Source organism: Mixia osmundae, assembly GCF_000708205.1.
Source record: "Mixia osmundae IAM 14324 unplaced genomic scaffold scaffold_3, whole genome shotgun sequence".
NCBI lineage: Eukaryota > Fungi > Basidiomycota > Mixiomycetes > Mixiales > Mixiaceae > Mixia > Mixia osmundae.
Window position 1 is genome coordinate 425,219 of NW_014575561.1, and position 21,431 is coordinate 446,649.

Below are 21,431 nucleotides of genomic sequence, written 5' to 3' on the forward strand. Positions count from 1 at the left end.
TGGCGCTAAATAAAGGGTGACGCTTGGCGCATCGGACTGTACGCGTCATTGCCCCAGCAAGGTGCTATCTAGCTTGCTACCGAGCGTGAAGGTCTGGAGATGATCGTTGCCGACATGGCGCTAACGATGATCGAGATCTTTGCGCGTCTTCTCCAGAAAGGCAGCAAGCTCAGACATCTTGTCGTCTTTGGGTGGCAAAGTCTGCCATGCGCTTGGCTCTCTCTTCGGCGGCGGCGGCGGCGGCCTATTCGCTTGCCCTTGCGGCTCTGTACCGGGACGCGGTGCGTTGGCTCTCGCTTGAGCTTCTGCTTGCGCCCTCCTTATCCTCTCATCGACATCTCTCTGGCCGGCATGCGATGCTGATGCATTCGATCTTGTCGTCTGGCTTTCGTATGCAGCCTTGTCCGTATTGCGAGCTGTGCGTGACCAACTGTCAGCTTGACAGGGAGCAGACACAGCGAGACATACCCTTGTCGGGTGATGAGGCTTCACTCGACTGTGATTCTGAGATCGCCCGTTGGTAGTCATCTTGCAAGCTGCGCCAGATTCCATGGGATCGGTGTACGCCTTCTTGGAAGATCGGGCTATCGACGAGTTTCTGGGTGAGCCATCTGATGGCCTGATCTCGCAGTGCGGGTGGGATCATGGCTGATCTTTGTCCTGTGCCCGAGAGAGTGCGTAAGCTCGTGATGATTGTCAGGTCGGCGCGAGTCGCGATCGCTGTTCGACTGGCGACCGGCCTGAAGATGTCCAGATGACGCTGGACGAGCAGCAAGCGAGTAGTCGCAAGAAGCCCAGACTCGAGAGCATGTCATCCGGTGATGCGACATGAGCGATCGCCTTCACTCCCGAGCTTACTGCTTCCTCAGGCTTCTCGATACGCGGCAGAGCTACATCTGCCTCCAAGCCCGCGCCTGCCGTCAAGCCAGAGCCTACACCACCACCACCACCAGAAGAACTGGATGAAGAACCTTCCGATGATGATGATGATGACGAAGCGGTCATCTCGTTGGGCGGAACGCCAGAAGCCGAACGGAAACCGCATGGACATCCTCCCACGACGACGATCACGTCCTTACCCGTCGAAACGACAAAGAAGCAGCCTGATGATACGCTCGACGCCAAGAAGAAGACCGAGACGCCATCTCGTCCGCTCGCAGATGAATCTATGCAAGATGCGACCGTCAAGCCTGACCTTCACTCGCCCGACTATGATGATCAGATACGGATTGGCAAGCTCGAAGAGCAACTCGAAGCATCCAAGAAGGACAATCTCGCACTTGCCGTGAATACCTTGTACACCTTTCAATCAGAATTGGATGTTGATTCTTTCGGGCCATGCGTGCTTAGATGGAATTGGCACGCATGACAGGATTTCTCCAGTCGATCGAATCCGGCGATGAGTTTCAGCTCGATTACGGCTTACCTTCCGCTCCGACGTACTGTGGCACGGCTACTGTGCCGCTTCCGGTCGCATTCATGTATCGCTCTTTACAAGAGCAAGTCAAGATGCTCAACAAAGACAATCAGAGGCTCAAAGACGAACGCGACGCGGCTCTTTGGCAGGCCGACACTCGACAGAGTCGGCCGCTTGGCTCAGATGCACGGCGGATAGTAGATCTGCTGAGCGTTCTGCGAAGGGAGAATGACGAGCTAGGGGAAGCGCTCGCAATCGGCCCGATGACAACGCTGCGGTCTGCTAACGAACATCTAGAACGCCAAGTCAAGATGCGCGATGATGCGCTAAAGGGTTCGTTTGCTGAGATGCCCCTTGTCTCAATGGCCTAACACAGCTTTGTCGCAGAATCGCATGCGCTTCTGCAGGCATTGGACGATGAAGTCAACGAGCTGTACGGCATCAAGAGGTACGGTGCACCGGCCCCTCCGACTTCGAAGGCGCCAAAGGAGTCCTCTCGTAGTGAGCCTCGATCGCCAAATCATCATCAGAGGAGAGCGGCAGATCGCCTGGAGCCGCTGTCGAGCGAGCGTGATAGGAAAGCCGGGTCAGCCCGCCCGCCCAGCAGTCCCAGAAGAGACGATGCGTACTCCTCTCGATCGGACGGCCGCAGATCACGCCATGAGGAGACCGGACGGGACGACAGTCATAGCTCACGGAAGCACGAGCCTCGACGGAGCAATGCCCTGGGAGACGATCGACGCGACACGAGAGTAGACGGAGATAGACATGCTCGGCGGGGTAGCTCGCCGCGGTCAGAGCGTGTTCCGTCCAGCTATACTCGCGCTGCCTCGCCTCGCGTCAGGAGAGCTCGTTCGCCCAATCGACGTTGAGCTTGTATACCGCGACCGTACATGCACACACTCATTGAACATAGAGAAGGACGTCCCGATCTACAACATGCATCGTGAAGCTCAAATCCGTCAGTAGCCCAGCGCGGTATTGATGGCCGACATCATGGCGTAACCTTTTGAGTACGTATCGCCTCCGATATCCCAGCACCCGATTCCGCCAATCTTTCGCTCTGCAGCATAAGCCGCCTTGATGGCGAGAGACTGTTGATCGTCATAGGTGACCACAGTGTTTCTGATCTTGTTGACCAAGAAGGGCGTAGACGAGCAAGAATCCCAGTAACGATCGTAGCCCGATTTGCCAACAAAGGTTCCGTTGGCGAGCTGGACGAGAGCTTGAGCTTCGACGATCTGGTTGAATTCGATCTGACTGCCCATCCAAGCACTGAGATCGCCCGCGTTGCCTGCTTTGACGGTGATATTGGACGCATGCGTGGGCACATTGACGGGCTTAGGTCCACAACCCCATCCAGAGTGGTTATCTGGGCAGATGACGATCGTGTTGGTGGCTGTCGCCGCTGTGCCGGAGGTGGTGGCAGAAGCAGCATACTCAACAGTGGGCGTGCTTGTGGCTTGACGCTTTGCATGGGCTCGACGGGCTTGCCCTTCGGCAGAGCCAATCTCGAATTGCTGGCGTCTGGTCAGACGACGACGAATGGGAACGGGAGCTTCCTCTTCTTCGAATGCATCCTCTTCGACGACGGGGATGGGTTGAGCAGCGGAAGCAAGGCGAGGTCGAGAGCGCTTGTCGAGTAGCTTGGTAGCGGACGACTTTGAGACGTAGCCGTAAATCGGCAGACCCATGATGATGTGCGTTGCAGGGAAACCAGCGCCGAGCCATTGGTCGATCGCTGCGACTTCGTTCGCTGTAGGTTGAAGCGAGTTGCCGCATCCATCCGAGAAGGGCGCATTGGGGCCAGGGGTAGATGAAGATGACCAGACATCCTGCTCGATTGGTCAGCTTGATCATCGATTGCGATACGGAAGACGTACATAATTCATGACGAGCACGCGATCGAGGTACGGAGCATACTTTGAGATATTTGCCAGTGGGCTGCCATTGGGGCCAGTCCAGGGCTGCTGTGTTACCGCCATACTGATCATCTTGGCTGCTCCGATAGACGCTCGTAGGCCCTTCAGGAACAGATAGAGATGGTCCGTATCATCTGCAGCCCAGATATTGCCCGAGTTGCCTGATGAGCCAGGCTGAAATGCACGTTAGCTTCTTGCTATCACACGAACGGAGAGGCAGCGTACGTATTCCCAGTCAATGTCAATGCCGTCAAGATCATACTTGTCCATCATCGACTTGATGTTGCGAATAAAGACTTGACGGTTCGCCTTGGTCTGCGTTGCGACCGAGAAGTACTTTGAGCCTGTCCAGCCGCCTATCGAGACCATGATCTTGACACCGTTTGCGTGGCCGTTCTTGACGAGCCGAGTGAGGAGCGACTCGGAATCGTCTTGCGTGAAGTAGAGACCAAATGACGAATCGGGTATCGCAAACGCTGGTGAGTCACACATCAGCTTGGCGCACGTCAACATCTAAGGGCGGCTTACCAAAGTCGAGATAGTCAAACTTGGAGTAGTCCAGTGCTTCTGGCGTGAGTTGATCACCTGACCAATCGGGATAGTATGCGCTCCGAAGTAGCTTGCGTACTGTCGCCGTCGCGGTTGGCGCAGACGAGGTAGTCGTCACAGGCTCCTTCGAGACCGCCTTCTTTGGGTTGGCGACCTTTTTCTTTGCGGCCAGGATCAGTGGTGAAGCTTGGTCAATCAGCCCTGATCCCTCTTGGAGTAGCTCGACATGATTGAGCTTCTTGGGGTTCTCCGCAACGGGCTGAGGATTCGCCTTTGGGTTCCGTCGCTGGAGCAGCTGTCCGTCTGCCAGAGCGCTTGCGGACAACAGCGTCAGACTGAGCAAGCTGGGAACGAGATGCATTTTGAGAGTTCGAGATGCTCTGCAAGTCGAGTGTAGGGAACGGGAAGCAGCCGGCTTCTCGAATACGAAAAGTGAGGTATCGAAAGTAAGATGGGTATAGCTTGATGCTGCTTGAGCAAGCAGGCGTCAGACGATCAAGGCGAGAGGTCGCAGTGAAGCGTTCTCGGTGCACGAGAGCCAGCAGTGAAGTGGTCCCGGCGCTTGACAATAGATGCGAGCTTTGAAGTGCAGCTGGGGAAAGCATCGACTTTCGACGCGCTTTTTGTAGGTAGAAATCAGTCAACCTTTCCCCGCTCATCTCCTCTCCGGGGCACGCAAGACCAATATTGCCACGACGCGAGTTTCCCACTATCAGCGCTAAGGCTGGCGAGCACTGGCGAATCCTGAAGGGTACTCCACGTCTGTAGAATTCGTTCATGAGGAACCCATTTGCAAGCACGAGATAAACATCCAAGACGCGCAAGCAGTAGCATGACGCGGCATTGCCACAGCACAATCTACATGATTGCCTTTGACTGCTAGCGGAGCTGTTTCTCATTGCTCGTTGGAATATGTGTGCCACGTCGAAGCCCGACAATGAGCTGAAACGCCAGCGAGCGCGTCGTCGACGACAATGACGTTTAGGTAGACAGAGCAGTCAGAAGAAAGGAGCTAATGAGCGGCTACCGGCCGAGAAGCGCTCTCTCGAAAGCGACCTTGTCCTGCCATGTTCCTTCCTTCAGGACATTCCAGGCTTTTCGAGTGCCTCGCAGACCAAGTCCGGCTGATATTTGTCTGGACGCAGCGGCAGGCGAAAAGGCAGGCAGAGGCGGATACCATGGGTGAGCTTTATCGCTCAGGGGACCGATGAGCTCAAAGGCCGACAGAGGCGTTGCTTCGGGCGATGTGGCAAGACTGCGAGGGACAAAAGGTACAATGCTTGCTTCGCTTTCGATGAGCATGGCTGAATGTCGCAACAGAGTCGACTGACTGACTTGAGCAGGAAAGAGCGCGCGCATCTCGGGCCCTGGCAAGGCGACGAGTATGCGACGAGCTTGTTTCGTCGGAACGTATAGCATGTAACCTCCCAGCGTGAGACCAACGAGAAGCGTCAGACTTGCGGCTGTATAGCGCGCAGTCGGCGACGCCAGTTCTTCGGTGACGGTGAGCTTGCCGTTGCGATTCTCCATCTTCGGCATGTACAGCCGCACGAGATCTGCAAAGTTGGCCAGACCTGCTGCACCTAGTACGGCGAACACATACATCTGCCCGCACGCAATCCCGGTCAGCTCTCATTGATCTTAGGCAGGAGACCGCTTGCCATGATGACATAGATTGGGTCCTTTTTGGACTCATAGATGACTTCGAGCGGCCCCCAATCTGATAGAGGTACATGAACAGCCTCTGAGGCTTCCTCTAAGCTCGTCGGTGGGGCCACATCGGCGAGTGAGTCTGTTCGAGCTGGCCTGTTGCGCTGAAGCAAACGTAGAGGTGTAGAGCTGCGACGAGGTGACGGATCCGCTGCCCGTGCTGCCGAGACGATAGCTGAGCAATAAACGCATCGTGTCAAGCTACGAGAAGCCGTCAGCAGCTGCAGAGGCCGCAAACGTTGCATCGCAGAGTCGTCGCTCGCTCTTGCCAGAATTCGCGATGACCGCATCACAAAATCTTTGAGCGCTCCCTAGGCCAGGCTATCATGGCCAAGTCCAAGTCTTCAGCCTCATCTGCGACTCGTAAGAAGCACGCAAAGAAGCAGGCCGGCAAAGGCGCCGACGGTAGCATAGACGAAGGCGATACACAGCCATCTGGCCCGACGATCGTCGGTCAAGCTCCAAAGAGACCTGCCCAGCGGGGCCAGAAGAAGGACAAGAAGAAGCACGCCAAAGTCAAAGTCTACGTGCCGCCCCCCAAGCCGCCGAAAGGGCTCGTCGATCCTGTTGATCTCTATGGACTAGGCGTAGCAGGAGACGCGAGAGTTGATCCTAACCTGATTGTGGTCCTGCGCAAGCTGCACAAGCGAGATGAAAAGACGCTGGCACGAGCGATAGAGGAGCTCGATGGATGGCTTCGTGCTGCTGTAGACGCCGTGCAGAGCGAAGAGGAGCTGCAAGATCTGCAAGCTACATTGCATCTCATCTTGCCTATATGGGTTCGTGTCGACCATCCTGCTTGCGAGGGAAGAGCAGCTAAACAATCAACAGGTCCATCACTTTGCTCGTCTCGTCGGACACAGCGCGCGGAGAATACGCATGCTCGCTGCTACGCTGCAGAGCTTCCTGTCGACCGTAGCCGGTTCGTCAGTCTACACGCGACAGGTCCAGCAGACCAGCCGACAGATCCTCATCTCCGATATCTCTGTGCAACAGGAAGGCTATCTAGCAAGCTGGCTTTGCTCAGCTTTCGATCTCGATAGGATCGTGCGCAGTGTGGCCAGTCTGAATTGGCAAAACGTTACGCAAGCATCAGATGAGCACATCGACCTTGCAGAGCACGCCATAGATATTGCGTCTGCTCTCCAAGACATCGTGTTTGCCGATACAGGGTCCGAACAAGGGCACGATGCAGAGGTCGCGCTAGATCGGGCACAACTCATTAGCGCAATGGGTGCGCTGCATTACTTGCTCGAGCAACAACCTCAATTGCTATCTATGGACACTATCGAGCCTGTCCTTCGATCGGGTGCGCTTTGGAAAGAGCTGGAACCCTCGCCACGTTCTTCTGGTCCTTTGCGGTCCGCAACCTGGCGAATGCTCGCACTACTGCTGACCAGCGAAGCTGGCACGACCCACATAGAGGCTTGCTTGCACCTTGTCAGCAAGCACGCACTTGCGGCTGCCTGGAACGAACGTGATCATGGCACACATGCTGTCATGTGGCTCGGCCTACTGCCGCTCCTGCGAAAGTTTCCTCAGAGCTGGACTTCAGCAGATAAGGCGGAAACCTCGGAAGACACCGATGAGGATGAAGAAGACTCTGATTCTGACGCTCGTGAGCATATCAACGGCGACACGAACGACATCTCAAGCATATCCAGCAGTAACGGGTCCCACGTCTTTCCACCCTCAATACAAGGATTGTTCAATTTCTTGCAATCCGGCTGCGGTAGTAACATACAGAACTATCCTGTCCTGCTTCTCATCTTCTCAACGCTGCCGCCGTCATTGCTGCCGATGAACGAGGCAACGTTGAGTACAATACCGACGTCGTTTTGGGCAGCATTCGACTCGCGCGCTGTTGACATCAAAGCGGCGGCTCACACGAATATCTATCTGACTGCTTGGCTTGATCTCGTCGCTTTCATGCAGCGACGGCTTGCCAAGACCCCGGATGCGAGCTCAGGAAACCGCCTACTGCGTGATCAGCTGATCGAGATGTGGACGCGCTACCTCGCCAATGCAGCGAACAGGACGTCTCTCTTTGCGCCTGATGTATCTTTGCGCATACTCAGGGATACGATCAATCAGCAGGCTCCTGATGACCAAGACGATATCTACAGAAGCTTACAGACCGCAACGCCGCAATTGTGTGTCATCACATCGGAAGACCCTCGTCATGCTCGTCTAGTAGCACTCTCAACCGCATTAGAGACCTTGCCACAGCCTCAGACAGATGTATGGGCAGCAGACGTATTCTTGCAGAGCATTGAATCGCTCAAAGAACATAAGGCTACCAGCGCTATGGATATGGGCCACGTACAACGCGTCAAGCAGCTCTTAACATTCATCTATCGACACCTCTCTCATCGCCCGGAGCAAGCTCGCAATAGCTCAGATCTGTCGGACTTTATTCGGGACCACCTGTCTGCATATTTCATTGGCGACAACGACGTACAGGCTGTCAAGATCGCATCGATCTGGCTTCCGCTCGAACCTGAAGATGCAAATGTAGCCTGGTCCAACTGGCATGAACAGACCAGCGCGTGGCCTGTGCCACCACAGATGCGCTTGATCGAATTATTCAACGAGCATTTACCAAGATCGACCCTGGCCAGGCTACCATGCTTGTCGCTAGAGCCGGTCATGCTGCAGCATATGGAGGACGTTTTGCAAGCCGAACAGGCGCCACCCCTTACGACGCTGCAGACCCTTGCGAGGATCACGCAAGACCCACGCCCTTTCGCAGCTCAATTTGTCGCAGATACCATGCGCAGTATGCTTGCACAACGTGTCGTAAAGGAGGCAGGTCGAGTGGTTCAAGAGGGGGAACATTTACTGCATCAATCGAAGACTATATGGTTACTTCTTGCTGAGCACCTATTTCTGCAATCCTCTTGGTCCAAGTTATCGGACGAAGAGCAAGCGGCGATGGTCAACGTATCTGCACTCGCTTGCGTCATGCTCGGGAATCCAGATTTAATCGGAACACAGACACATCTGACGCTCGTATACGACCGACTGCGTGCCTTTTTGACAGCTGACGAGGCGAAAGTATTGTCAGTGCATGTCCTTGATCTGCTCAGGCATCAAATAGCCGAGAGCAACAATTTATCGTACGCTAATAGCTTCCGCCGTTGACACGAGCTAATTACATTCGCACGACAGGCCTGCACAGTTCTTGGGCGCGTTGGCGTACTTGCCGGATGGAGTCGCCCCTCCTGCTTCGATCCTGCCCGGCGCAGATGAGCTCGAGCAAAGGTACACAGACATGCAGCAAGATCGGAGCGGGCAGTCAATGAGCGCACTCTCAAGCGTATATGCTCGGATCGTCATCCTCGCAATGCAAGCGATCACCAGTGATGCTTCGCTTGCAACCAGCCATCCCGCGATCGCGACTCATGTTGCAGTTTTGACTGAGATGGCGCAAGACGAGCATGATTTGTCTGTCTTGGGCGAAGCGAGTACCGAGTCCGATATCGTCGCTTTGCAAGCTGGCAGTGAACAAATCGTCAACAGGCTCATCGTCACGCTAGGCGCAAAAGCAGATGGAGTATGGCATAGAAAGACGACAGAGCTGCTGTTGGCTCACGAGAAGCCGAACGCGACGCATGACTCCTTGCAATACATGATGGTGCACTTTGCCTCGAGAACAACAGCACACGGATCTGCGCGCTCGGATGTACCACAAAGACTAATCGCGGGTGTCTTTCGCAATTCTTCGGCTGGTCAGCCAGAGGCAGACGTATGGCTCAATTGTGCGAGGCGGATGTCAACGCGGGGTTAGTGCCCAGACGTTCAGCTTACTTCTGCTGACTCGGAGAATAGGCGAGGTGTTCGCCCGCAGTATCATTGCTGGCACGCGAGATGTTTTGTTGGAGAACCCTCGCTTTAACCGATACCAAAATGAGCTCGCGAGCGACATCGCCAGCATACCACCAGAAAGAGCCGGCGACAAAGCGTTTGCGCCTTTGATGACCCTCATCGCCTCTGCCCCTCCACATGATTCTTCGGCGCCGTTTTTGCCTGCGCAGAGGACAATCTTTCTGCTACAAGCGATCCAACGCTGGGCGGTCCTCTGGGAGGCTCCAGGCAGTGACATTGGCGACTCACGCAAATCACTCCTCTTTGCGAGCACAGAGCTCTTCCAGCATCTCGTGCCCATCGTTCAAGATGTCGCTGGTGCGCATTGGGAGTTTGCGTCCTCGCTCCTCGATACAATCTGCAAGGTGTGCTCGCATTTGCTGGCAAAAGGCTGAATCCGACGTGAGCTTGCAGACCTTCCAATGGACCAAGCTGCTTGATGCAGCCGGTCTGCAACAAGCACTGCGCTTATACGAAATCATCGATGAATATGCGTCAACTAATCGTGCCTTGCGAGAGCAGGTACATGCGTCTCAATTGCGCAGTCGAGCCTCTCTCCTGGCCATCTTTGTCATGGCTCCGGCCTTGTCTAGCTCTCGTGCGACGAGCAGTCTTATCGAATCGCTAGCAATGATCATTGTGCAGTGGGACACATCTGTCAAAACGGAAGCATTCGACCCTGCTCAGGCGATATCACATTTTGCCTCCTCGAATCAAGTCGTGCGACACGCAGCATACAAGTCAGCGCGAGCTATGATCATGCAGATCGTCGAAGATCTGGTCGTCGAGCTGGAGATTTCGGATGACGCCATGGTCAGCGGGATGAACGAGGGTTTCTTGACAGCAGTAGCAAAACCACTGATAGAAGGTACTCGGCCAGAGGTGGCTTTGGGCTATTTGCTTACTTGGCTGGCCATCCTCGACCATTTCGCGAAAGCGTCGTTGCGTCTCAAGAGCAGATATATCGAGCAACTTCGCGATGCGGACGTCGTCGGCAAATCGCTCATACCGACCGTTCTCATGCTTGCAAGCGGTCGAGGCAAACTGCCGCCAAGCACATGGAAGATCGATGAGGTCGACGTAGAAACGCTTGATGGAGACTCCTTGGCCGCTCTTGCCGGTCATGTTTATTACCGCGCTCTAGGCGCTGTACCCTCGCTCGTGCGAGTATGGTGGGAATCTTGCAGAGACCGTCAAACATCAATGGCGTTGGCTTCGTTCACCGCCAAGACATTTTCGCCTCTGCTGATCGAACAAGAGCTTGCAAAGCTGCTCCAGCCCGAATTTGCATCTCAGCTCAATGACGATGACATGAAAGTCAAAGTGAACAAGACAGTCAGCGAAGTCAAGGCGGTCTATACTGTCGATGAACAAACGATGGAAATTGGCATTCGGATACCGCCTGAGTTCCCACTACAAGGCGTCGAGGTCAAGGATCTCAAAAAAGTGGGCGTGTCAGAGCAACAATGGCGAGCATGGATCATGGGCATGCAGCAAGTCATATCCAACCAAGTACGCTTCTCTCCGTGTCATCTGATAGCTTTGCTCATACATTTGATAGGACGGCGCGATCTACGATGCTCTGCACATGTTCAAGCGCAACGTCGCTTTGCATTTCGAAGGCAAAGAGCCCTGCGCTATCTGCTACAGCATCATCTCTGTCACCGATCGCACGCTGCCAACAAAGTCGTGCAAGACTTGCAAGAACACCTTTCATGCGGCTTGTCTCTACAAGTGGTTCCAAAGTTCCACGGGATCATCATGTCCCCTCTGTCGCAGTCTGTTCTGATGGATGCATGATCGATCAGCATGACGCCGTCGCGTCCTTGAGGTCTTGCGTAATTCAGAGAATCCTAAGATCTGTCATGGGCCGCTACGAGTACGCCATAGAACATTATCGACAGTCTCTGCAGCACGATGATGCGCTCGCTATGCCGATTGCCGCTGTGGACGCACTGGCGGAAGTCATATCTCGTTCACAAGCGACGACGATGCAAGGACTCATTGGCGAGCTACAGGAGGCAGCTAGCGAGCTGAGGGAGGCCTCAAGCTCGCCCGTCTCCCTCTCTGCAGGTACTGCGCTCTTGCTGCGATTCGTGCTCCTTCAGCGGCCCGCACTGTCGATCAGCTTTGACGAATATCGTCAAACACTCGTAATGAAAGCGCGAGAGTTTGTAGCAGGCAGCAAGACGTTTGTGGACAAGATCGCTCTGCTAGCTTCCGAATGGATAGTAGACGGTAGCGTCATCATGACTCACAGCTACTCAAGAGTGGTCATGGCGACCCTGCTCTCCGCGCAAAGAGCGCGGAAACGGTTCGCAGTCTTTGTGACGGAAGCCAGACCGCTAGGCGCAGGCATGAAGACTCATGCGCTCTTGGCCCAAGCAAAGATACCCTGTACTGTTCTGCTCGATTCTGCCGTGGCATACGCTATGCCGAAAGTCGACCTCGTACTGCTGGGCGCCGAAGCTGTCTGCAACAACGGAGGTTTATTGAACGCAGTATGTTCAAAGGGCAAATGTGCAAGCTCGCATGCTGACGTGCGAAATAGATCGGCGGCCTTCAGATGGCGCTGGCTGCAAAAGCGAATGATAAATCTGTCATCGCTCTCGCTGAGTCGTACAAACTAGCGCGGCTCTTCCCACTGTCTCAATTTGACTTTCCCACCCCTTTCCCGCTGCTGGAGATGCCCTACGTAGACGACGAGACGGCCGAGTCTAATTTGAAGAAAGTGGAAATACCCGAGACGCCTAGCAGAGCGCTTCTCAGCGATCCTTTGCCAGCGCCACTGACGATGACGGAATCCCAGATCATGAACAATCCGCTGCTCGACTACTGCGATCCTAGCCTGCTGCAGCTCATCATATCTGATCTCGGCGTCTCCACACCGTCTGGCGTAGCAGATACGCTACACTCGATGTTTGCGGAAGGAATCTGATTGTTGTCAACATCATGCAAGGCCAACAAGCTTGTGTATCTCTGCCATCCGTTCCCGCGCAACTGCGCTCGCTTTCTGCTCGCCCATCTGCTCTACTTGGGATAGGTATCCTGGGTCTGCTTGCAACCTCGAGAACTCGGCGCGGAAGGGAGTGAATTTCTCGATGATCAAGTCGGCAAGAGACCGCTTCATCTTGCCTAGCGTGTCGATCCTTTGCTCTTCTAGATGCTGCAATACTTCTGCTGGCGTTTTTTCGGTCAAGCCAGCATAGATATCGATCAGATTTGACACGCCAGGCCGAGTGTCTCGATCGTATGAGATCATGTATTTGCCATCGGAGACCGCTCTACGGATCTTACTCTCAATATCTTCTGGCTCATCGGTGAGAAGAATGCGCGATCTAGCGTTGACGGCGGATTTTGACATCTTTGCACTGGGTTGTGTGAGCGATTGGACACGAGAAGTAGGCGCTGTTTGGGGTATGAGCGCGAGCGGGCAGATCCTGCACATGCACTCACTGAAGATATGCTCTGGCGCTCTGAAGAATTCTGTAGAGTGTCTGGAGTTGAAGGTGGCCGCTAGGTCCCGGATGAGCTCGATGTGCTGCTTTTGGTCATCGCCCACAGGGACCTCCGTTGCGCTGGCAAGTCAATGAGCTCAGAGCGGTATCAGACTGGTGAGACGTACTCGTAAAGCAAAACATCGGCAGCTTGAAGTACTGGATAAGCCAGGAGGCCAAGATGCAGTTTGCCTTCGTCTGCCTCTCCTTCCTTGCTGCCCTTCATTCCTGCCAGTCTGCTCTGCAGATCGCCTTCATTTAAGCTTGAAAAGGTGGTCCCATGATGCAATGCGCGCCTTCCAAGATGTCATACGCTGTAGACGACCTAGACTGACGAGACAGTTGAGCATCCAGGCGAGCTCAGCGTGTTGAGGTACCTGTACCGCTTAGCCAGATTCAACGCGTCTCGCATGATAATGCACATACTTGTTCCTGAAAGAATATCGTGCAACGCTCTGGACTCAGACCGAGTGCGAGAAGTGTCGCTAGCATGTCTCGACGGTCTTGTCGCAGCTTCCCAGGTTCCTGGGGCACCGTGATGGCGTGCAGACCGACGATACTGAAAAAGAGCTCGTCTGACGGTTCTGCTGTATCCTGCAGCTTCTTCCACTGTTTCAATGCTCCGAGATAGTTGCCAATCTACACTGTCGGATATGAGAAGCGTTGCTCAGCTGAGATAGAGCGCACATGAGGGATGCCCGTAGGCTGAATGCCAGAAAAGATGCGTCGCGCTCGGGATGCGGTAGATTGCATGCGGCGCTGCTGCGCTGCTTCAACATCTCGATGTCTCGCAGCTCGAAGTAGCGCTCTACAAGCTGAGCAGCCTGATGTGCGCATCGTGCAAGAGCGAGCACGAGCCCGGCCCGTCGGTGCCGTATTCAAGAACAAGGTTGCCAAGTGCCCCGCGCGCTCTTCAGTCGAACAGAAATTTGCGTCACCATCGTCCAAAAAAATTAGAAGCTCTCTCACGATGGGAAAGAAAGACGCAAAGACCAAGCCAGCTGCACCCGCCAAGCCAGCACCAGCTGTCACGAAGAGCAAAGCCAAAGCACCAGCAAAGGCAGCTGAAGCCGCTCCTGCCCCTGCTTCCGCGAAAAAGTCTGGCAAAAAGGAAAAGAAGAGCAAGACTGCGCCCAAGCCCAAGACGCCTACGCCCGAACCAGAGCCCTCGTCCGAAGAGAGCGAAGAGGAATCCGAAGAAGATGACGATGATGAGGAGAGCAGCGACGCTTCGAGCGAAGAGGAAGTAGCTGCAAAATCTGCTCCCTTGCCTGCCCCCGTCAAAGCCGCACCCACCCAGTCCGCTTCATCGTCAGACGAAGAATCTTCTGACGAATCATCGGAAGAGGTTTGTCATTTGCATCGTGTCTAACGGGCAGGATCTCATGAGTGATCTGCAGGACACAAAGGCTGCGACAGTCAGCAAGACTAATGGCGCTGCCGCTGCCGACGAGAGCTCAGATGAAGAGAGCTCAGACGAGAGCTCAGATGAAGCTGTATGTTCGACACGCTTCTGATAGTCATTTGCTGATAGGGAGAGTAGGCTCCGCCGGCACAGGCTGCAAAGAACAGTGTAGCTGGCAAGAAAGACACCAAGAAGGCGATCGCTGCCGCTGTTGCAGCAGACGCCGAAGAGGACTCTGCGCACTCTTCCGACGAGAGCAGCTCGTCTGATGAGTCTTCGGACGAATCGACGCCTGCGCCTGCTGCTGCCGCTGCAAAGACGAATGGCACCAAGCGCGCTGCTGAGGAGTCAGAGGAGGATAGCTCAGAGGATGACTCTGAGGACGAATCTGAGGGCTCTTCCGATAGCTCGGATGATGATGAGGTCAGCTTTGATCTTATTCTCATCTACCTCGCTGATCATGCTCCACCAGGACGTGAAAATGAAGGAGGCTGCTAAGCCTGCTGCGAAAAAGGATGCAAAGCCTCCTGCGAAAAAGGCAAAGACCGAGGAAGCTGCCGGATCTACAGAGATCAAGAACGTATTTGTTGGGGGACTCAGCTGGGGCATCACAAACGAGTCTCTTCAAGAGGCCTTCGAGAGTTGTGGCGAGATCGTCAGCGCGCGTGTCGTGACTGATCGCGAGACCGGCAAATCCAGAGGGTTCGCTCCGCACAAACGTCGAGCTCTCGCGATGCTAATGTACGCACCTTTCGAACAGATTTGGTTACGTCGACTTTGTTGACGCTGCTGGTGCGAAAGCTGCTTTGGAGATGGCCGGAACTGAGCTTGACGGTCGTACGATCAACGTCGACCTCTCTGCTCCTCGTCCTCCTCGCGATGGACCGGGCGCTACGCCCAAGAAGCAATTCAATGACGAGCTCTCGGCGCCAAGCCAGACCGTCTTTGTGGGAAATCTCTCATTCGAGTCGACTCAGGATGCCGTGTGGGAATCTTTCAGTGACTTTGGGGGCGTCAATTCGGTCAGAGTACCGACAGATATGGAGACCGGCAGGCCAAAGGGCTTTGCCTATGTCGAATTCGGCGATGTCGATTCGGCAAAGAAGGCGGTCGATCAAGGCCGTTCATCAGAGGGACTCGAGATTGATGGCAGAAGGGTCCGTTTGGACTTTTCACAACCTCGTCAGCCTGGTGGTGCTCGAGGCTCGCCCCGCGGTGGTCGCGGTGGCTTCAATGATCGCGGCAGAGGCGGTCGTGGTGGCTTCAATGACCGTGGTCGTGGTGGCGGTCGTGGCGGTCGTGGTCGTGGTGGTGGCGGTGGCGATGCAGGCTGGGCCTCTCGAGGCGGTCGTGGTGGTGCGCGCACAGGCGCCGTCCAGGCTCCTGCCGGCAAGAAGACAGTCTTTTAAGAGACTGCCCCGTTGGCTCTCATTTGGCTCGTTGGCTCGCTCTCGACGTCTAATTACTGTTTCAACAACAATATAGTGTATGCATACGATCTTGCTCGCTTCAGCTCTTGCCCGCAACATAGTAGCCGCCTGAATACTCCTTGAGCCAATCTTGATCGACAACGGTGATGTCGCGCATGAATGACTTTGTCGTTTCGATGACCTCGTGAAAGATGACATAGCCAGTCGGAGCGACGCGTGTGAACATCACCGACGAAGGATGAACAGACAGAGACTGTGTCATAGATGAGCTGAGCACGGAGGAAGAGAAAAGATGCTTACGGCTCGATCGCGCAGGGACTGATAAGTTCCGTCGGGTTGCATCTTCGCAGCATTTTTGAAGTAGCCGCTAACGAGGCATTTGCGTATTTGCGACTCTTCCTCGCCGCAGGATATGATGGGTATGTCGAAGCGTTGCAGGTATTTGCGTAGCTGGCCTCTGATCGAGATGGCTCGAGAGAGCGCTCGGAAATTGAGTCGATGAGAATGGCACCATTTTGCAGATTGCTTGCCCGGGCCAGTAAAGGCGTTGTAAACTGTCAAAGGTGAGCAGCGATCAGTGCTCGTCCAAGTGATACACAATTCCTCTGACCATTGAGAAGTGTGAGATGATCGCCCTCCTCTGCTGTAAATTTGCGCTTCTCAATCTCGCATATCGCGCCTTCGCCTCCTTCGCCCGTGACAAAGACATTCTGCTGATGCATCAGAGCCAGCTTGACGAAAGCTCACGAGGGAAGATACCTGGACAGATGTCATCGCAGCGATGGTGAGGATCTCTTGGCTGCAAGAGAACTCGTCTGAATCGAGCAGAATTTTGGCCATCATTGGGTCGACGGGGACTTCTGCCATTCGCATGCCAAGTGGTCGAGTAAGACGGCCGTAGTCATCAAGCGCCTTCAAGCTGTACAAGAATTCGAGTGCACGAGCGAGCATTACTGATGGCGGAGGGGTGAGGTAATCGAAGCGAAGGACGTTGTCAATACCGAGCGCTTTGAGTTGCAGAAGAAAGAGGGATATGTCTGACCGGCATATTTCCGGCGGAGTCGATTTTGGTAGCTTTGCTAGTGCTGGCTCCGGGAAAAGACGGAAGCATTTGCCTGCCGATGTTCTTCCTGCTCTTCCTGCCCTCTGATTGAGCGAAGCAAGAGATGCGCCGGTGACAGTCAGGCGATCCATGCCAGTGCTGGGATTGAAAGTTCGTAGCTTGACAAAGCCGCTGTCGATGACGTATCGAATATTGTCGATGGTGATGCTTGCTTCTGCGATGTTGGTCGAGATGACGACTTTGCGCGTCTTTGCAGGTGCGGGCTCAAAGACAAAAAGTTGTTGCTCGCTCGTGAGGCCAGCGTGCAGCGGTAGCGGCAAGAGCTTGGACGCTCCAGCGGGTAGATCATACATCTGCTCTGTTATGTCCTCTGCGCAGCGGTCGATCTCTTCCCTCCCGGTGAGGAAGATGAGAATATCACCCGCTGGCATCTTGAGATGAATGTCCAACACCGCCTTGACGGCCGCCCGAACATAGTCCGTTACTGGCTCGTCGAGATATGCCACTTCGACAGGATACATCCTGCCTTCCAAGCTGATGATAGCAGCATCATCTTGCGTTCTATCTGCGCCGTCGATGTTGCTGTTGAAGTAGTTGAGGAACGCCTGAGCATCGATGGTAGCCGACGAAACAATCAACCTCAGTTCCGGACGTTTCTTCCTGACTTTCTTCAGCAAGCCGAGCAATAGATCGGTGTAGGATGATCGTTCGTGAGCCTCATCGATCATGATGACGCTGTATTTCGACAGCAAAGGGTCGAGCATGGCCTCACGAAAGAGCATGCCGTCTGTCATGTACTTTATTCGTGTGCGAGTGGGCGACGAGAGATCTTCGAATCGGATCGTGTAGCCTACTTCGTCTCCCAGCAAGCTGCCTACTTCCTGTGCCACTCGAGCGGCTACAGATGTTGCTGCTACTCGTCGAGGCTGAGTGCAGCCTATCACGCGTCCTTGGGCTGCCCAGCCTGCCTCGAACAGATATTGTGGAATCTCTGCACTGGCATGTCAGTGAACACTGTGATGATGTGTGGCAGGCGTACGGGTCGTCTTGCCACATCCTGTCTGGCCGACGACGATGAGGACAGGGTAGCGCTCGACGAGGTGTAGCAGCTTTGTGCCTGCATGCGCCCATCAGCCGACAGCTACCCTCCAAAGGCATTGCTTACGTTGCTTGTAGACGGGCAGTCGCTGTCGCTGAGACGTCAAGCTGAGATGGGCATACTGATTTGCAGATGATGCCGCCAAAGCGTCTTCATTGCCCGTCTCGCGGTCGATTGTCGAGCCTGTTGCATCCCCTTCAGCGCTGTGCACAAAGACAGAAAGCGGGCGTACCCGGTGCGACTGTGCCGGGCTTCCAGAAGGCCATGCAAGGAGCAGCTGCCCCTCGGCCGGCTGGCTCTTTGCTGCCGTTCGCTCGACGCGTTCGATGGCTTCGTGTTGACGCTGAGGCAGCAGGTGATGCGCCTTGCCTGGCTCGCACTCGGCGCCCTGGGAGTGCCAGTCGCATGGCATGCACACCACCTGATCACAGGAGGCACACTGCGCCCGCTCTTCACGCCACCTTACGAGCAATTGCCCCTCATCAATTCGTCTTTGGCCAACGCACTCGGCAAGCTTTCGCTCGTACAGAATATGACATTCGACATCAGCATGGCACTAGCGATGAATCAGTCTACCTCCAGCGCGTGCTTCTTCATGAAGCATCCACTGCCTTTCGAGAGGCTGCGCGCAGATCTAGATATTCAGTCCATCACGGTACAAGCGGTCCACAACGACACGACGTATGCATACTTTCGGCACCACTTCAGTCATCCGCTCTTGGCGAACAATGATACATATGTGATCAAGAGTGGCCAATCAGCACGCTCGCCGACGATACCCAATGTCAAGCTCATCCGTGGCTGGCAAGGTTCGTTTCCCCTCATCATGACGCGCGACAGGCGGATGGATCTCTATACTTCTGTACACCTCACCATCCACACACCTTTCTCAGCACGGCCATTCTCCTTGGCACTACCTTACAATCAGTTGGGCGTCCCGTTCAATCCAATCTTGCGAGGATAAAGCAGTCTGAAGAGGTGTGCATTGGATCACAAGTGCACGTTCATTCGTCAGAGACAATGTCCTCCTTGCGCGGACCCTTTTCGTCCTTCTTGGCGCGCAGATGGCGACTCTGACCAATCACAGACTGGGCTGTCGACTCTTCGTCCAAGACGATGCCGAGGCCTTCGTCTTGCGCAAGCGCGAGCACATGCTCAAGCGGTACGCGTTGGTCATGATCGACTGTCAAACATCCTTTCAGCATGCTTCACGCGGAACATCAGAGAGACCGAGACTGACCGTCGAGCTTTTCGATGAGGATATCGATGGAAGCATCGTCGGGAGTATGCTTGATCGCCTTGAGCGCTTTGCGCAGGTCGGCAGCAGAGATCATGTTGTCAGGACCCATATTGATCAAGTTCATCCTCGAGCCCACTTCTTCATCGAATTCCTGTAGCTGCTTGTCAATCTTGGTAATCATCGACTTGACACGTTTGGCCAGTGAAGCAGAGGCACTGTCAGAGTTTTCCTCGGCTTCTTCGCCAGATTCGTTGTTCTCTTCCATGAGCCTCGCCAAATCCTGTCGTTCGGCAAGCACGCTGGATTTGGCAGAGAGAATACTTAGCGCCTCGCCCAGCTCATGCACCTGGTCCTTGCTCATTCTGACATCCTCCTTGTCAGGCTGGGAAGCTTCGACCTGTTGCTCCGGCAGCATCTCCTCTGCCTGTCCTCTCTCGGCAGTCGCCTTTTCTCGCTCTGCCTCCTCTGCTTCCAGCTCGGCAGCTTCTTCGGCATCCTTCTTGGCCTTGCGTTCTTCCGCTTCTCGCTCCTCTTGTTCGCGCTCGTCCTCGATGAGCTCTTCTTGTTGCTTCAGTACGTCAAGTCGTTGCTTGTACGAAGCCGAATCGCTCGCTACCTTTAGCTCCGCTTCGCTCAACTGTACGTGCCAGAACGGACGCGTAAGCAGTGAAGGCTACAAATGACCCGCGACTGACCAAGTAGTCTGGCAAGCTGGCCAAAGTATCCTTGAGGCTCATAAGATGCCCTTGACCCGATGAGTCCTCCTTGAAACTGAATGCCTTGCTTAGGATCAACAGAGTGCCGGACATTTCGCGATGGACATGTAGATCGATCCACTGGCCAAGCTCGTCGCGCAGTCGTTCTGGTGTATGCGTACCCGTCCTGATTCCTCTCGACTGGCAAGCTTGTGCTAGCTCACGATCCGACAAATGCTCTATGCCTTCCTTGTCAATCACTTCGTCATCCTTTCTGAGCTTGGCCATTCTGTTTCGGATGGTGTAGCGCAAGAAATTGTCTGTGCCAAAGGCGTTGATGTTCATGTATCTACACATGCTGACCAATTGCGGTCTTGACAGGTTGTCGAGCGTGAGGTCTTCTTCGAACAAGCGAGCAACGGTCACGATATCAGTAGTCGAGGGCGATTCTCCTGTAGATCGGACCTGGAGAGCTCTCACACTTGAGACATGACAAGTCTGAAGAGCGGGAAATCTACCTTGCGGAAGAACTCTTTGAATTCCTCGGAATCGCGGATCTTGTCGGCAGATTTCATGCCGGTCTCTCTGAGTGTCTCTTGCAGGAACTTGGCCATCTCCAGTCGGACCTTGAGCAGCTTGCGTTTCTTTTCTTCCTCCTTGTATTTGTCTTCGAACGTGCTCGGCAGCATGTTTGGGAACAGCTTGAGCGCGACGGGCAAGAGCAATTCCATGAAGGGCACGATCAAGAAGACCGAGAACGGTATCAATCTCAACAGGTCTTGCGTCGTTCGCTTGAGCTGCCTCTTCTCACGCCGAGTGAGCTTGTGACCCTGCAGTAGTCGCTTCTGCAGCCTGGCACTGATCGCTATCTCCTTGCCGAGCAGTTTTGTTCCGTGCCAATAGTGTGATGCCTCAGTTTTGACCTTGGTCCATATCCTTGTCATGAGAGGTGCTTTCGGCTTGTCGACCGCTTTGGAAGAGCTTTCCTTCTTGGCAGGCGGATCAACAGCTTCGGCTTTCTCGGACACGCCTTCCTCTGCATTGCTCGGCGCAGCCTGTTTGCTAGTGCTCGCGGCTGCTTTGGTTTCGCTCCGAAGAGTCTCAGATGAATTGCTGGTCCCTTTGAAAGGCGGCGGGCCGCTGGACGAGGGCGTAGTAGGCTGGGTCTCTGAGCTGTACCATCGCGGAGCTCCTATTCTCCTGCGGCCTACCCTTCTTGCCGGTATCAGTCCTCTTCTGAGCGCGATATCTCCAACAGATAGATGCAATGTCGCTTGAGAAGTCGTCCTTCTTGTTGGCGTGGCTGTAAGAGTGGACAAGGCTCGGAGAGTGGCAGCGTGCCTGACATAAGCATCATGTCCCGACAGACGAGGCAGCGCTGCCACCATGCCATTCCTTCGAGCCAGGCCTAAGCCTAGCTGTCCGCTTCTGGTTGACATGAGCAGCGCTCAAGTGGTGGACATGCAGCGGCCGAATGGCATTGACATTTGCGCCTGACAAGTCGATGACGAGTCGCACGTCGCGCCGAGAATTCGAG

General features: G+C 54.7%; 10 protein-coding genes across 10 annotated transcripts; 5 read left to right on the forward strand and 5 right to left on the reverse strand.

Annotated features, from left to right (window-relative positions):
• Positions 1–120: 120 nt before the first annotated feature.
• L969DRAFT_46321 (uncharacterized protein) lies at positions 121–646 on the reverse strand (the record flags this gene model as incomplete). Its single annotated transcript, XM_014713788.1, has 2 exons — positions 121–416; positions 469–646. 2 exons carry the CDS (start codon positions 644–646, stop codon positions 121–123), a joined length of 474 nt encoding a protein of 157 aa, XP_014569274.1.
• A 108-nt stretch (positions 647–754) lies between these two features.
• L969DRAFT_16007 (uncharacterized protein) lies at positions 755–2,289 on the forward strand (the record flags this gene model as incomplete). Its single annotated transcript, XM_014713528.1, has 4 exons — positions 755–818; positions 870–1,285; positions 1,351–1,750; positions 1,805–2,289. The coding sequence occupies 4 exons, from the start codon at positions 755–757 to the stop codon at positions 2,287–2,289; spliced, it is 1,365 nt and encodes a 454-aa protein (XP_014569014.1).
• A 90-nt stretch (positions 2,290–2,379) lies between these two features.
• L969DRAFT_93191 (glycoside hydrolase family 18 protein) lies at positions 2,380–5,843 on the reverse strand (the record flags this gene model as incomplete). The annotated part of the gene is made up of 7 exons (XM_014713790.1): positions 2,380–3,252; positions 3,301–3,513; positions 3,565–3,815; positions 3,868–4,359; positions 4,422–4,507; positions 4,916–5,493; positions 5,550–5,843. The coding sequence occupies 7 exons, from the start codon at positions 5,841–5,843 to the stop codon at positions 2,380–2,382; spliced, it is 2,787 nt and encodes a 928-aa protein (XP_014569276.1).
• An 81-nt stretch (positions 5,844–5,924) lies between these two features.
• L969DRAFT_46272 (uncharacterized protein) lies at positions 5,925–11,254 on the forward strand (the record flags this gene model as incomplete). The annotated part of the gene is made up of 6 exons (XM_014713791.1): positions 5,925–6,377; positions 6,430–8,717; positions 8,770–9,383; positions 9,430–9,830; positions 9,880–10,977; positions 11,027–11,254. 6 exons carry the CDS (start codon positions 5,925–5,927, stop codon positions 11,252–11,254), a joined length of 5,082 nt encoding a protein of 1,693 aa, XP_014569277.1.
• Positions 11,255–11,330: 76 nt separating this feature from the next.
• On the forward strand, positions 11,331–12,403 carry L969DRAFT_47009 (uncharacterized protein; the record flags this gene model as incomplete). Its single annotated transcript, XM_014713792.1, has 2 exons — positions 11,331–11,966; positions 12,017–12,403. The coding sequence occupies 2 exons, from the start codon at positions 11,331–11,333 to the stop codon at positions 12,401–12,403; spliced, it is 1,023 nt and encodes a 340-aa protein (XP_014569278.1).
• Positions 12,404–12,415: 12 nt separating this feature from the next.
• Positions 12,416–13,799, reverse strand: L969DRAFT_93194 (uncharacterized protein; the record flags this gene model as incomplete). The annotated part of the gene is made up of 6 exons (XM_014713793.1): positions 12,416–12,873; positions 12,922–13,043; positions 13,091–13,203; positions 13,259–13,339; positions 13,389–13,601; positions 13,650–13,799. 6 exons carry the CDS (start codon positions 13,797–13,799, stop codon positions 12,416–12,418), a joined length of 1,137 nt encoding a protein of 378 aa, XP_014569279.1.
• Positions 13,800–13,932: 133 nt separating this feature from the next.
• L969DRAFT_93195 (uncharacterized protein) lies at positions 13,933–15,776 on the forward strand (the record flags this gene model as incomplete). Its single annotated transcript, XM_014713794.1, has 5 exons — positions 13,933–14,310; positions 14,363–14,458; positions 14,506–14,790; positions 14,840–15,069; positions 15,128–15,776. The coding sequence occupies 5 exons, from the start codon at positions 13,933–13,935 to the stop codon at positions 15,774–15,776; spliced, it is 1,638 nt and encodes a 545-aa protein (XP_014569280.1).
• Positions 15,777–15,876: 100 nt separating this feature from the next.
• L969DRAFT_16014 (uncharacterized protein) lies at positions 15,877–18,225 on the reverse strand (the record flags this gene model as incomplete). Its single annotated transcript, XM_014713529.1, has 7 exons — positions 15,877–16,050; positions 16,098–16,351; positions 16,408–16,507; positions 16,557–17,851; positions 17,900–17,977; positions 18,026–18,142; positions 18,192–18,225. The coding sequence occupies 7 exons, from the start codon at positions 18,223–18,225 to the stop codon at positions 15,877–15,879; spliced, it is 2,052 nt and encodes a 683-aa protein (XP_014569015.1).
• A 67-nt stretch (positions 18,226–18,292) lies between these two features.
• L969DRAFT_102141 (uncharacterized protein) lies at positions 18,293–19,286 on the forward strand. The gene has a single exon (XM_014713795.1). It carries the CDS (start codon positions 18,318–18,320, stop codon positions 18,921–18,923), a length of 606 nt encoding a protein of 201 aa, XP_014569281.1. The 5' UTR covers positions 18,293–18,317; the 3' UTR covers positions 18,924–19,286.
• Positions 18,964–21,333, reverse strand: L969DRAFT_45822 (uncharacterized protein; the record flags this gene model as incomplete). Its single annotated transcript, XM_014713796.1, has 4 exons — positions 18,964–19,142; positions 19,200–19,836; positions 19,895–20,359; positions 20,413–21,333. The coding sequence occupies 4 exons, from the start codon at positions 21,331–21,333 to the stop codon at positions 18,964–18,966; spliced, it is 2,202 nt and encodes a 733-aa protein (XP_014569282.1).
• Between the last annotated feature and the right edge of the window lie 98 nt (positions 21,334–21,431).

Excerpts from the sequence above, each read along its gene's own strand:
- L969DRAFT_102141 (XM_014713795.1), top strand. The coding sequence starts at position 18,318 with ATGCGCCTTGCCTGGCTCGCACTCGGCGCCCTGGGAGTGCCAGTCGCA.